Source organism: Zerene cesonia, chromosome 7, assembly GCF_012273895.1.
Source record: "Zerene cesonia ecotype Mississippi chromosome 7, Zerene_cesonia_1.1, whole genome shotgun sequence".
Lineage (NCBI taxonomy): Eukaryota > Metazoa > Arthropoda > Insecta > Lepidoptera > Pieridae > Zerene > Zerene cesonia.
Genome location: NC_052108.1, coordinates 7,014,822 through 7,030,457, shown reverse-complemented (window position 1 = coordinate 7,030,457; position 15,636 = coordinate 7,014,822). Strand labels below are relative to the sequence as shown.

General features: G+C 35.9%; 1 protein-coding gene across 4 annotated transcripts in view; it reads left to right on the top strand.

Annotated features, from left to right (window-relative positions):
• Positions 1–15,636, top strand: part of LOC119828168 (tyrosine-protein phosphatase Lar) — a 331,779-nt gene that overhangs the window by 301,780 nt on the left and 14,363 nt on the right. For 2 of the 4 annotated variants that reach the window (XM_038350266.1, XM_038350262.1), the window contains 10 exons: positions 6,480–6,605; positions 7,230–7,379; positions 8,733–8,866; positions 9,404–9,554; positions 10,714–10,737; positions 11,902–12,002; positions 12,522–12,584; positions 13,197–13,326; positions 13,832–13,982; positions 14,684–14,820. In XM_038350266.1, the coding sequence (XP_038206194.1) occupies positions 6,480–6,605; positions 7,230–7,379; positions 8,733–8,866; positions 9,404–9,554; positions 10,714–10,737; positions 11,902–12,002; positions 12,522–12,584; positions 13,197–13,326; positions 13,832–13,982; positions 14,684–14,820 (1,167 nt within the window). The remainder of the gene's footprint in view (positions 1–6,479; positions 6,606–7,229; positions 7,380–8,732; positions 8,867–9,403; positions 9,555–10,713; positions 10,738–11,901; positions 12,003–12,521; positions 12,585–13,196; positions 13,327–13,831; positions 13,983–14,683; positions 14,821–15,636) is intronic. The other 2 variants (XM_038350264.1, XM_038350265.1) reach the window with 2 other exon arrangements.

Here is a 15,636-nt window from a genome sequence, read left to right as displayed (position 1 = left end):
TTTTTTTTTAATAGAAAGAGTGATTCAATAGAAAGGTTCATATGTGGGGGACAGGGATCTTACTCCGAATGTTACGAGTGCGAAACCGCGGCCAAAAGCTAATGTTTTAATAAAAGTAAAAGCTGTTAAGAAAAATCTGCTCGCAGTAAAAACATATTAAATTCCACGTGTAATTGAATAAGTGCAACTACATATTATATGTAACTATAAGAATATGACACAATATTTATACAAAGTTTGGTGTGGATAACTGCAGGTCACCAGGTCTGCACCACTCGGATGTTACATTATATCATACTTCAGACTAATATTATAAATGTAAAAGTTTGTTTGTTTGGTTGTTTTTCCGCCAATCACGCTGAAACTACTGAACGGATTTTGATGAAATTTGGTATACAGACACGGTATGAGCTGACTTGGGTGACAGGATACTTGTTATAACGATTAAATGCTCCCTTGGGATAAAACAGAAACACAAAAAAGTATTGTTTTGCATGGACAATTTAAATTTTAAATATTTAACACATAATATCTACATACTTTACGAAAGGTCTTATGTGTTATTATATATTTCGTTTAATTTCGACTAGTATAGAACACTTGCGAGGTTTCCCACCGCCTTGTCATAAAAAAATAAGTAGATAATTAAATAATTTGATACAAACTTTCGAAATACATAAATAATGTCAGGAAATAATTATCAAAGCTATTCATTACCACGTACATACTTTGTATTAATATTATATATTTTATAAAAGCAAAAATCACCATTTCGTTATGCCCATTAATGAATTATACATAAACTTAGCATATTTAACTGTCTAAGTGGGCGCTGAAAGCCGAAATTTCCGAGAACTGCTCGTAGTGAAAATGTGTTGGTAGGTACCCACTCGAAAAATAATTTTAATTAATTGCAACAACAAAATGGCGGATGGGCGCGACGCGGCAGACGCCGGCGTTCGTGCTAAGGAATAATTTTTCATAGCCATAGAGTGTGTTGATAGCTGGCAATCATTTACCACACGGGATGGGGGGGAGGACTGCCTTCCGTTGCATTTTTAAGCAAGCTTCGTTTTACGCCGTGCTTCGTTTACGTCTACTAATGTTCACGATGAGGATACCTCGGAATGTTCTAGAAGGTGTATCTTATATATAATATGTCTGATATATATCTTCTTCTTTCTTAATATATTTCATATAAGATACATCTTCCAGAACATTACAATTCCATTATTATCTACATCCGTTACTATGGTGTCTATCGTTAGATTCTATATCACACATTATTCTGCTTCATTATCATTTTATAAAATGATAATGAAGAATATATTGCTTATAAACTTATACTTATGGTATACGGAAATTAATAAAAAGTCATTCAGAACTTTTAAAATAAATTAGACAAGTAGAGCCCATTTATAGTAAACATTTTAAAATGTCAACCTGTTTAAAAATCTATATTTATTCGTATTTCATTATTAACCCACTAACGGCTAAACGGTCATGTACCGTAGTCAAGTAAGCGTTTCTGCGAGATTTAATATAGTCACATTATATTCTACTAAAAAACTACTGCTACCTCTCCGCACAGTCACCGATTTCAATAGTAATAGAGCATAAATCCGTTCATTAACCCGACAGCTGAAAGCGTAATTTTTAGAGCGCGTATTGTACCGCGCCTCACCTACAGGGCTTTATAGCAGAAGCTCCCCAGCGTCCCTCTTCAACTAATTTTAATTAATCGGCAAAACAAAGTAGCGGCGAACCGCGACGCGGCTACGGCTACTATCCGTGCTAAGATATCATTTTTCGCTTTAATGTATGGCTTGAAGTAAATGCAGGAATATTTCAAGTTTTTTTTTTGTATTGCGCGTTGGTTTCCTCACATGTCGTAGATTGGTGTTTTATTCTTAGAACTATAGAATGGATTGAGTATCCATTCTATAGTCTCAGTATTGGGATAAAATAATTATTAGGTATCGAGGTTAGTTTACGTAAAAGAAAAGTATCGGTAGTATATTATAATCGAATACGAAGGTTTGTGGTACAAATATATTCACTCCGTAAAAATTTCGCCGGATAAAATCGCGTTACCTGGGGCCCCTTTACAAAAACATCGTTACTGTTTCAGCCATCTCTTCTGTTTGTTCCCTTAACCCTTTAATTTCTTACGTACTGTAGCTTTTGCCGTTCAAACGAAATGCTTCGATCGAAGGATAAACAAATAGGTTGGTGATTTACTTGATTTAACTTAAAACAATTTGTATAATTAACATCAATTACTCCGCAAAGCTTATCTACAATATAAAATTAAATTCATATAAACCGAATTGATATTATAGTAAACATCACAAATAACCCAATACCGCCGGTATTAAATATGCATTAAATGCGTAATGTTAAAATGTATTTTTCATTCCTCATTAACTTTCCAATTAATCAATGATCATTATATTAATTATTCACATATCGTTAAAAATCGCTCTGGTTTCGAACAAATAATGAAGTGTGATTTTATTTTACACGTATAAGTGTGGGATGTGTATTTTATAAATAATATGACATAGGTCATTCATACTATTCTAGAATGTATTTTTGTATATAAGTATAAAATATTTTTTTAAATCTATGTGGTAAAATAATCTTAATTCGATCAAAGAAAATAATACTATAATGCTCTGATATTCTCTCAAATGTGGTAGGGTTATTCATATATTTACAAGTATGTATACTTACACCTATATAAAAACTCAAAAGAGTGAAACCACATTAAGATCCCGTAGTGATCTAAAACCGTCACAATGACATTTGCCCATTTCTTTCACTTCAATTAAAGGTACCGTAAGAAGATGTTCGTTGTGACGTCTGAAATAAATGCGAAATTGTGTATTAGAACTCTCAAAATATTTGTCATCTTAAGGGTGAACTCTTTGGTGTACAAATTATGCTTAAAGAGTTTTTATTGTAATTTAATTTTGAACTTTTGTGTCGCTTACAATACATCGCGTCTGACATACCAGCGCCGTGTGTACCTACTCTCAACCACTACTTACTCTTAAGGTTTGGTCAGCAATAGCTGAAGCGAAGCCGTTTTCTTTACTTCAAATCTAATTAAACCTACGATACACTTATGTGTGTTTAAAATGTGAGAAGCAGTTATATATTTTTTAATTCGTTAAAACTGCGCCAGTTTGTCGATTGTTTAAACACTCAAATGGCGAACGCCCAACTCCAATTAACATAATGGTTCCTTGGCAAATATTTTCCTACCTTCTACCTTTTCTTAGTCAGTGACAGATACAAAGTATGCGACTACTTGCACTGCCCACGTTTACATTATAATAATAGATGATGATTACACCGACTTTTCTGTTTGTTTAAGAAAATTGGGGCAAGCTAAAGCGAGTCTAGTTATTTGAAATAACGGATGGTGGTTAGGATGACCGATTTATTTTGCACAGCTGCTTTGTTGTAATAAAAAAATTTAAAAAAATGAAAATAAGTTAATTCTCAACCATACAATAAACACATAAAAACAAAACGTTGGTCCCGTACTAGATAATAATCTGTATTACAGGTAACGATACCCTTCCATTAGTAAGATACAGTTGAAAAAAAAAAGTAATGAAGTAATGTCACATGAATCCTTATTAATACATATTATAAATGCGAAAATGTGTTTGATTGCTAGTCTTTTATTCATGTCGCATAGCGATTGTACAGTATCATTTTTATGTCTGAAGATAGTGAAGAGGCTAGAGAATGAAATAGGCATTTTTTTTCTTCGGTGAAACATCACATTGACATGGGAATTTCCATCGGTCACGCGGGCGAAGCTGTACGTGCAACGACAATATCTGATAAACTTTGAGCGCAAGTAAAAAGAGTACTTTATTGTTTTATCAACTATCTGGTTCATTCGACATAACTTCATTAAGTTTTATGTAAGAGTGACTATTAATATTTGCAGGTTGCCCACTTACCGTGAAGGAAACTAAAATAAATTTTGCAAAGTAAAAAACTACACAAACATAAATATGTTATTAGTATAACATGAAGCTCATATTCTTATGTTAAAATGTACCGTATATTCTTATTTGATTCGAACAGAAACGATATATACCTACCACTTACAAACGATAAATACAAAAATGTTCAAGATATCGCGTTGTTTCTTAATGCATGTACACACTCCACTTGACGTGTGATCGAATTGGCACCACTTCCCCAGCATTACCCTCTGCCACATATTTTTAACATCAATCGCCCAACATTTTATACACTGGCTCTACATTTATCCTCTCCCTTTGTTTAAGTCAAAGGTCGCGTCAACCCTCACGCCTCCCTCATTTATACTGAAAAGTAGACCATTTTGCATGTTTATTCTTGACACGTCGTTGAAAATATTAAACTCTGCCAACCTTTGTGGCTTTAAAGTATTCAGGTGTTAAAAATACAGGGCACGCGTGCGAGCAAGCAGGCACCGTGACTTGTCGAGAGGTATCTGTTGCAACTGGAATAGCTTTTATGACTCTTGAAATTTGAAACTGGGGCCGGAGTGAAGTCTTGGCACAATACATTCGGATGCCGTCGGATATATGATATGGATTATTGCGGGAGACGTGTGCTTTAGGAGTAGCGAATTGCGGAGAAGTACACGTTTATATGGAGTTTATTAGTATACTAGCTTTTCGCCCACGGCTTCGCCGACATAGAAACTAAAAAGTAAGACGGCCTTGGGGCTTTAACCCCATATTGTTCCCATTGCCACGGGATTTCTGGGATAGAAACTGTCGTATGTCCTTTTTGGAGTTAATACCATGTCTGAGCTAAATTTCTCCTAAATCTGTGTCCGGTTCAAAGGTTTAGGATTGATATTTAGGATAAGACAGTCAGACAGAAAAAAGCATTTAGAGGATATATTAGAATCAGATGATGTTTGAGTCCATTTACTGATTAACTTTTTAATCGATTTGCTGTGATTGTGATTAACAATTTTTTGAAGAAAATTAGTTACTTCTTGTTATTATCTGAGGGTACCCGTGGTTATTGACTGTTCTATCGCTATCGAACATGCATCTTCTTGGTTTTATGGTTTATAATAATTTTAAACTTTTATAAATTTGTTTTAATCGTCCATGTCTTCTTTAACTCATAAAGCAGAGACAGTTCTACATCTGTTGCTGTTACTGAAATATCATTGCGATTTATAGGTAAAATTATCCACATAATATAATCGAATATTATGAGAACTAGGTAATCGTAATTAATATGAATCCACCATAAACGGTTGTTAATTTTAAATGTATACTAAATTTGCTATAAATTCATAAATACGTTATTCCGCATATTGGTTTATTCGGGTTACATCAAAGATAAATTGTAAATTTATTTTATTCGTTGATAATTAATTATAATAACTATCAAAAGTACTTATTCGCTTGTTATATTATAATGTTATTTGGAATACGACGTGACTCTTGGTAAAATACAATTGATATTTATTGCGAATTACTCTGAGATTATTATTAATTAGGCGAGTATTATTCAATTGTAACTGAATCAAGTTAGGCACTTATTATGTTACAATTTGGTCCCTACAAATTGCGTTACAAACTTTAAGAGATTCTAAGTCTTTAATTTTAAGGTCGAAATTGATTTACACGATGAGATAAGATTTTCAAAGCGGTAAACATGAGCTGTTATATTATAAACGTAGTATATTATATATTGGTTGCTTTTATAATATTAACGAATTATTAAAACGCAGTTTTTTTATAAATACAGACAACCAACATAAAGTTATATATGATCCGTAAGTGGCGCTATGTATGTAATACTAATCTTTTGGTTCTAATTAAGAATAAATAACACGAATATATAAATGTAAGATACTTGCCCCGGCTTTGCCCGAGTTTTTTACATTTTTCAGTCATTATTCTAATCCGAGAGAAGATAAATACAACAAACCAGAAACATTCAAACCTGTTCAGTCACCGTTTTTGATATAAGTGATGGAAATAGCATGAATTTGTTCTTTTATAGATAAAGACTACGTTTTTGCCAGTCAATGTTTGTAGAATTTTAGTACTCCATAAATCTATGATGAAACCCTATCTATGGATGAAACCGTTGTGATTAGTTTTAAGAATATTTTTAGGGTTCCGCACCTAAACGGTGAAATAAGACCCGATTTACTAAGATCGCTCCGCTATCCATTTGTCTGTTCGTCCGTCCGTTCGTCTGTATCCTATGAACCATGATAGTTGGAAAGTTTTAGTAAAAATTTTAACGATAATCGATTTCCGGTGCTGTATTATTAACAACGAATGATAAAAAACTAGGTTAAGCAACAGTTGGCACGGTCATAAGTGTAGGATGGGTTACCAATTTTTTACCAAAAAAGCCAAAAAGCTGGTCTAGACATGAAAAGTAAAAAAATGTATGTTACAATCTCTTAATGACATCTTCTCTTCCAGTGAGACGTGTAGCACCGCAGTTTTCAATACCGCCCCCGCCACGGACCGAAGTGATGCTGGGCGGAAACCTCACGTTGAAATGCGTCGCCGTTGGTTCGCCAATGCCCACCGTCAAATGGAGAAAAGGTACCGCCATAATTTGCTTCTAAGGAGCGTAGCTATCGTAGAAACGGGGACCAGCACCAGCTCTCCCTTCCTAAAAAATTGGACTCACAATTGATTGCCACCTAAAAAAAGGTCGACAAATTGGAGAAAAAAAATGTTCGCGTTACAAAAGAAGCTCCTGAAAGCATGCTACAACACTGATTTTAAATGTATATATCATGGTGAAATATGTGTTTCTTACGATATGATATTCATCCTTTATGGTACATACAATGCCATTGTAAAATGAATCATAATTATTCTGATTTCAAATTATTATATCATACTAATGTTAATAGACATGCCGAGGCACTCTCATGCACTGGCTTGAAAGATGCAATGTGTTACTACCTACAATTAAATTAATTATGAATTAGTGTTTTATATTTGTATTAGGTGTAACTGAATGTTCAGTTAAATATTGTTACATTGCTTTTTATTTCCTTTTTCATATTTAATAAGTATTTTTAAAAAACATCTATTCTGATAGATGGAAGTTTATTTTAAATTCGAGTGAAGTTAGCGTGACTAGCTAGTCGCTTCTTTTTAGCGTCCTCTATAAATTCAATTTCCTAACAGTATCTAATTATTTAATTCTTCGAGAAGGATTGACGAAATGGCTGACGCCCGAGGACAACCCGCCACTGGGCATCAATACTCTGAAGTTGGAAGATATACGAGAGTCTGCGAACTACACGTGTGAGGCGGCCAGCGTGCTCGGCGTTATTGAAGCAACGGCAGAGGTCAAAGTTCAGTGTGAGTGAAACTATCTTTAAAATGTATAGAACAATTTAAAATTCCATTACTAGAATTAGTCGAGGCACGAACAGTAAATTAATTAAATACTTATATATTATAAGCATATTACTACATTAACGACTCGAACATGACTGTGATTAAAACTATGTTTGGGCCTACAAGGAGTACTCAAAAAGAAGTAGTTATCTGAAGTTGCAATAGTAATAAAAGAAAAGAAAAAGAAAAAGCTTTTTTTATTTGGTTTGTTTCACTAAATATATGTTTATTATCAGCGTGCGTATCCTAACTACTTGGCTCACTATTTGCTATTTGAAATGCTCCCTTATTTTTCAAATTAATTCAAAACATATTTAATGCCATCATTGTATGTCGTCACTTTAGCGCAGACTCACTCTGCCATATATCTTATAGTACTACAAGCTACTACAAGGCAATCACCTTCGGATACCTATTGAGACTGACCACACTTCTGGTTGTACGACCAGCATAATTTCCGCATGAACCTATAAATGCCATTACAGAGCCTAAATCGTTGGGTGTTCGAATAAAACTTTACCACTGACTTATAAATACGAAGTTTTAATACATAAATAATCACTCCGTTTAATTTATAAGTTGAACAAAGAGAAGTTTCCACAGTAAACCGAATCAAAATTAAGTATTTGCCAAAATCAATTTGATAAATGGCGGGGTCTCATCCATCCATTATGGATAAATATTATAATTCCTAATCGGAAGGCTTGCGAACTCGCCGGATGCCCGGGAGACATAACGAATGTCAGTTTGATTAATGATTAATTATTGTTACTTCGTCCGTTTTCTCAGTTTAATTCGAAAGGGATTAGGCCCTTTTCCCCGAGTTGTTTAGTTGTACCGAGAGCCCGTTAAAACTTTCAGGCCGTCAATTGAACTTCGTATTTTTATGCGTTTAAGTAGCTTAGCGAACTCATAATACACCAGATTCGATGTTAAACATTAATGAGGGATTTTTCTAAGTGGAACGGAGGCGGGATAACGCGAGAGCAGTTTATTAGGTTGGCCTGTGTTTTGAGAAGTTTAATTTATATGTGAAAAAGTTTATCGAGATTAGGTTTTCTCATTTTAAATCAAATTCTAATAGAAATTTTAGATGTTCGCATCCACTGCGGGTTCTTTTAAACCTTAGTAAACAACCAATATCCCTCAATGCTATCAAATCTATCTTAAAACTGGACAATAATTCCATTTAAAAATGTGATAACTATCTCTTTAATCATTGTTATATTATGTTTAAACAGTATTTTGTTTTTCGTTAAATACAAAATACAATAGAAATATGATCGCTAAATAATTAATAACAAATTGAAACAGCGCTACCCGGCCCCCCCACCGAGGTGCGCGCGTCCGAAATCACGGCGACGACGGTGCGCCTCGCGTGGACCTACAGCGGCCCGGAGGAGCCGCAGTACTATGTTATACAGTATAAACCGAAATATGCCAATCAGGTAATGTATATATACGTGGATACCTGTGTAGTCCCACGTAGATTTGATGCTTGAAATAAGCCACCCCGATTTAATAACGCACGTTTTAAAAATGCCGAGGAGCCGCAGTCTTACGCTATAAACTACATGTAGAAATATAACTATCAGCTAATTTGTACTTATATAGGAAGAAATGTGTAAGGTGATACATTTCTGATATTTTAATTATGAAAAATTTAATTTTGTTTAACCAAATGAGTAGGACAGTTTTGAAATGACGCTGCAATAACACACACACACAAATATGACACTATCAGATACAAATGAATAAAATAATAACAATCAATCAAACAGCCAGGTTTCAGAAGCATTTCAACAATCATTATTCTATTACAAAATCAAACACACTCCACGCTAGGACATCAACGAAAGCCTACGCGAACAATGCACGCGCACAAATAGCGCGGACATAACACGGACATTTCATTAGCGCGACGCGATTAATGCGCCTAATTAACAATGCGTTCGCGTTCTGACCGCGTGCGTGTCGCGTTGCAGGCGTTCAGCGAAATATCGGGCGTGATCACTCAATACTACTCGGTGACCAACCTGTCGCCGTACACCGAATACGAGATGTATGTGATAGCCGTCAACAACATCGGCCGCGGCCCGCCCTCCGAGCCGGCGGTCATCACCACCGGCGAGACTGGTATGTAGCCATTGTTGAGCGCGGTACCTGCGAGATATGCAGATATGCGCGGACAAGTATGGGGCTAGATATGGTACATCGTACTATAAGGGTGTAGCCAGATCGGGGTGGAGGGGGAGAGTTCAAGTTCAAGCCCTCCCCCCCCTCCTGTGAAAGTTAATAACAGTTATTTTTAGTTTATTTTGATACGACACTGCTGTTCCAATGCAATGGTGAAAAGGACTCCGACTCTCTCCGATTCCTTGTTGGAGCTTGTAGTGAGTAGTGAGTAAGCTGTAAAAATAAAGAGGAAGGCGAAACGCCATAAATAATTTTTTTTTAGGTTAATAAGTGAAGGTGGGGATGGGAAGAAAATGTTTAAGGCCAAAGAAGATCTTTATTGAGTAGATGTATAAAGTATAATTGCGAAGTTGTATTACTCACGATTGATTGAATCCCATTGAATATTTTTTCGTCATCAAGGTCCCTTGTATTTGCGTACTCTCATCAATGATCAATAACAACAAGCAACAAATGAACCGACCGAGTACCAACCAAATAACCAGTCCCGCTTCGTGTATTGATGTTGAAAAATATTTAAAGGGACGTTTTAATCATCTCGGCCGATTTAACGTCGGGCAACCCTACCGGCATCTAAATAAGATACTACAGTTTCGGCGCATTCATCATCCGCTTACTTTAATTTTGTTCGTATCGCTTACGATTCTATCTATTTCCTTGATTGATTTCATCGCTTTAGATTCGACAAATAGATTTTGGTTTTGCGTCGCTCGTTTCTCAGTTCTAAGATATTTGTTTTGTACGATTTTTCATGCGATCGCGTATAACGCGACGTTACTACGGTCGCCGCGGCTTCATGTAAGTTCTGCTTCTGAATGAATTTTGATTGAGACATAGTTTTTGTTTTTTTTTTTTGTTCTTTTTTTATTTTCTTTTGGCACTTTTACATTGGGTTTTCGTAGTTTTAGATGTAGCGCGTGATTTACGTTTCATTTCATGCACCATTTGACATTTGTACCAACGGACATAATGATAATGCTACTAAGACACGTTCCCTCAACCCTTTTTCTGCTATTGCACATGTGTGTGTGTGATTTGTATGTTCATTGTTCCATGTATCTATTGACTAATAACGCTGTTTTCCTGCTATTTTTTGCAGTGGATTCATTGTATGGAGGTGCCAGTAAGTAAATTGTTATTACTTACAAGTGATTAAAAATGCATGCGTCTTTCGCTTTTATTTTCATGGAATCCGTGTTCTTTTAATAAAAATGTTATTTATTTGAGCATTAAAAAATTTTAATTTATACAAGGTAATCTTTATTTGTTTTTAACACACTATTAAATCATTGTGAAACTATATTTAACCTATTACGCCATACTATTATTTCTGAAACATTTTCTTTTTTTTTTAATATCTAACCTAATTTTTCACTCCAACAACTTGAGTCAAATTGCCGCGGACTCGGGGGTCGATCAAAATATTAAAATTGTCTCTGATGAGATGATAATGAAAGCGTTGCCATAGAAGAAAATAAAAATTCACCGAGCACTTTTCCTTTTCGGCGCACTTTTTAACGTAACTAATAAAAGAGACTTCGGCGGAGTTACAAACAAAATTATATCGTAATATTGCACCGGTATCAAATTTCATTGTCTCGTCCCGAAAAATAAGTATATATAATATAAACAGCGAAAGGGATTTTTCATTGAGCGACGTTCTCTTTTACATTCGTAACCGCGATTACAAATCCTATTAAGGGCCATTGTGTCCCCGTCTGTTATTATTTCCTTTTTATACTTTCATTTTGTTTAAACTTAATTGAGATGAGACAGGGTCCGCTTAGCGCGTTATTGTACCGCTCCCGCGATATTACTTTTATAATAACAACCGTTTTAATGCCACATCAAATATTTATGTGAAGCTCTAAGAGTCAAATGATGGGAAAGGCGATTAATTAATGTCCATTATCATTGTTTTGTTTTCGCCTTTGTGTTTTAAATGAATTCAAATTTTAGTTGGTGCGTTCTGTTCTGATCTGAATTCTGAGTTGTGGTTTTTGCTTTTGCAATTATATATTGCGATGGTTGTTTCCTTTGAATGGCAACATATTGGGACAGATTGCCACATAGTTTATTTACATGCAGCATGATTATATGTGACCAACTATTTAAACTTCAAGTCTGTTTCAATACGCTAACATTTTTTTAAACCTTCAGAATCTTTGACATTGGTGAATAATCTTGCTAGCAACATCTGTCGAACTGTCACATATGTCACGCTGCATGTCACAGATTAAATAGGGTACTCGATGGTGCCTATTTATTTATTATGCTTTATTTATAGAACCCGGATCAGCACCAAGAAATGTACAAGTTCGTCCGTTGAGCTCGAGCACTATGGTCATACAGTGGGATGAGCCAGAAACGCCTAATGGTCAAGTTACGGTAAGACTTGCGTTTAATATAGCCTGACTAGGCTCTGCGACAATAGATTTGTAGGAAAAGAATATGTATTTTTTTTTTTGTAATGATAATTATTGTGAAAATTGCTTCCCATAATTGAAAGGACATGCTGAAACATTGTAGCAATCAAATGCACCGTTTATTTAATGAGTCCGAATCTACGTTTTTATTTTGATTGAGATTGAATACAAATGTTTGTGTTCTGATTAGCCGAGATATATCACTTCACGAGATAAAGCTCGTCCAAATTGTGACGCAATATAAATATATTTTATACGCTTCTTTTACAACGTTTTTCCTTAACTCGACATTGTATTTTCGAACATCTCGGCAGATTAGAATTTCCGAGTTTTCATTACGTTGGAATAGGTAGGTACGTCACTGTATTTTTTGGCGTTCATTAAAATTTACCAAATAAAGACGCTATGTATCCTCGGAGGTATTTTTTCGGTACACGATAGGTACATTGTGTGTTTAATATGTTATATTTTTCCTTCGCAGGGCTACAAAGTTTATTATACATCCGATCCGTCTCAGCCCATACAGTCGTGGCATTCGCAAATGGTGAGTTACATTCGAACGTTTCATTACAGAATTTTTTTAACTTCCATCTTTAGTTAATGTATTTGTAATTGTTAATTGGTTCTGGTATATTGTATATGTTTTTATAGAAGATAATCCTGGTAATCACTGCCACAGACAGAACGAAGAACAGAAGCTTTGTTCGATTTAAATGACAGACAAGCATTAGAAAGAAACTAACTTTTTTGTGGATTATTTATTACTATTACTATGTGTGTGAATTATCATTTTTTGATAATAATAATCTTAGAAAAGCCCCATTTAGATACACATTTTATTGATCATTCTATAGTTTTATGTATTTATCTGTGATCATACTGACAGTCTAATCGGTGATATTTGAGCCTAATGCTATAGAGGCTAAATGGTAAAGGCACGATTAAAGAGTATTTTAGTGTTATTTTTCAAATCAAGTAGGTAACGTGAGTCTAAAAACATTGTGCAGCGATAAAATCACCATAGACAAATTTAATTGCAGTGAAATTTAACACCACTGCATTATTGTTTTATTTAGGAAACGGCTTTTTTGTATTTTTTGTTTTAAGAAACGGTGGATATCTGATTGTTTCATTTCTAACGTTTTACCCGTGACAGATGGATAACAACCATTTGACGACGATCAGTGAACTGACGCCGCATACCGTGTACACGATACGAGTGCAAGCGTTCACGTCCGTGGGGCCGAGCCCCATCTCCGCGCCCGTGCAAGTGAAGACTCAGCAGGGTGCGTTTTTTATTTTAACATTAGCGGTCTGCCCCGGCTTCGCCCGTGGTACATATATAGCCTATATAGCCTTGCTCAATAAGTGGGCTATCTAACACTGAAATTATTTTTCGAATCGGACCAGTACGTCCTGAGATCAGTGCGTTCAAACAAACAAACAAGCTTTTCAGCTTTATAATATTAGTTTCGCCTGCGAGAATTAAATAATTCCCAATGTTCTTATAGAAATATTGGAATCAAGTTACCTAAGTTTTTCCTCAATATACATCAGATGTTTGCTAGTGAAAATCGGTCCAACCGTTTCAAAGATTAGCCGGAACAAATAGACAGACAGACAGAGAGACAAAAATGAAAAAAAATGTTAATTTCGTGTATGTATCGAACGTATAAACATACACTTCAATTCCATTTATATGCATACATGTATAGATTATAAGGTCTAGGCTTTGTTTAGGGTTTTTTCAATATATTTCCATTATTAATATTTCATTATTATTTAACTCAGGTGTACCCTCGCAACCGTCTAACCTGGTTGTGGTGGAGGCTGGCGAGACATCCGTCACGTTGTCGTGGCGACGCCCGACGCACGCCGGCGACAATATCGTCTCGTACGAGCTGTACTGGAACGATACCTACGCGAAGGAGCATCATAAGAAGTGAGTTTCGTTTGGATATTGAAAGTTTCTTCAATGGATTTGATAAGTGTAACTTTTTTTAATTTGAAATCATTTAAAATCTCATAAAATTTGCGTGAAGTAAGTTTGCGTTTAATAATTAATAACATTATATTTTAGTGTTACCTTTATGATTGTCATTTTATTCGATGTAAAATGAAGTGTTGTTCTTAGTTTAGTAACACATAGATCGATAGACTTCATACAAATTCGAGTCAAAAAGTAGATAGATGTGTACGTGTGAGTTATGTGCTTACATTCGCCGACACGCACTCACACAAAATTTTTACAACTACATAGTTTAAGAGTTGCTTGGAGCTATTATTCTAATATATTGGTTTATTATTAACCGACTTCAAAAGAAGTGGGGACCCAATTCGGCTGTTTTTTTTTTTTGGTTGGTAACACCACAAAACTATCAATCGATTGAACCGATTTTAATGAGTTTTTTCAAATAATGATTTCTATGAGAACCGAAGCCTATTATTATATATATATATAGCGAATGCTTTTTGCCGGCTCTTCTCTGTAGAAACTACTTTTCGAACCGGTGGTAAATATGTCGTGTTCCAGTATTAAGACGATGCAACAGCGCTTCTAAACGAAGTCCATTTGAATGAATATATATTTGAGTTTGAGTTTGAATGATAAGTGAATCGCAACGACGCATTGAACTCCACCAGACGCATACCGATAACGGAGACGTACACGCTGAACGGGCTGTACCCGAACACGCTGTACTACATCTGGCTGGCGGCGCGCTCGCAGCGTGGCGAGGGCGCCACTACGCCGCCCATCGCCGTGCGCACCAAGCAGTACGGTACGTGACACGCGACACGACACGACACGACACTACGCTACGCGACACGACACTCGGGAACGGCCTACACCGTCCACGTAGTCGCCTTTAGATACTGCGCAGTTTGATATTGCAACGTATTTGTAATACTTTGATTTAGCTTGATCTCATTAGGAATGAATATCCTACCCGACCCCGTTTAGTGGGAAACGTGCAGCCCCTTCCCGATTGCTCCGAAATTGTGAAGTAACTATCGTTTTCCAGGTAATGCCCACTGTAATATTTCACATAAAAGCACCTGCCCGGCACGCTGCCAGTAATATACAGCACAAGCACCAAGTTTTATATCACGATAATGTGTGTTTTTTGTAATTGTACATTTGTAACGGCAATGTGTACGCAACGCGGTCTGCCTTTCGGCGCGTCTCGTCCGTCTCACGCGCAATGGACGCACATTGCGTACACCGTGCCCAGTAGCTTTATGTTGTTCGTACGTTTTACGGGGCTCCGGCTCGAATGAATTTATTATTTTTATATCCTATACAGTCGCCAGCGACACGAACACCGTAGACGAATCCATCGCCCATCAGACGAATGAACATTTCCAATGTAACCATCGATAAACTAATTCCATTTGTGTCACTAACGTTCTGACTTCAGATGTATGGGCGAGCGGATCGCGCACTACACTAAAAGCATGTTGGGTCTTGACCAGATTTTTTTATTATTCGTTCCCTTTGTTTCTTGATTTTTTTTTTTATTATTTTGGGCACCACTTTTCGATATGATTTCGAAAGCATTCAGTGATTGCATCGGATCGGACCGACCGGTGGGGGG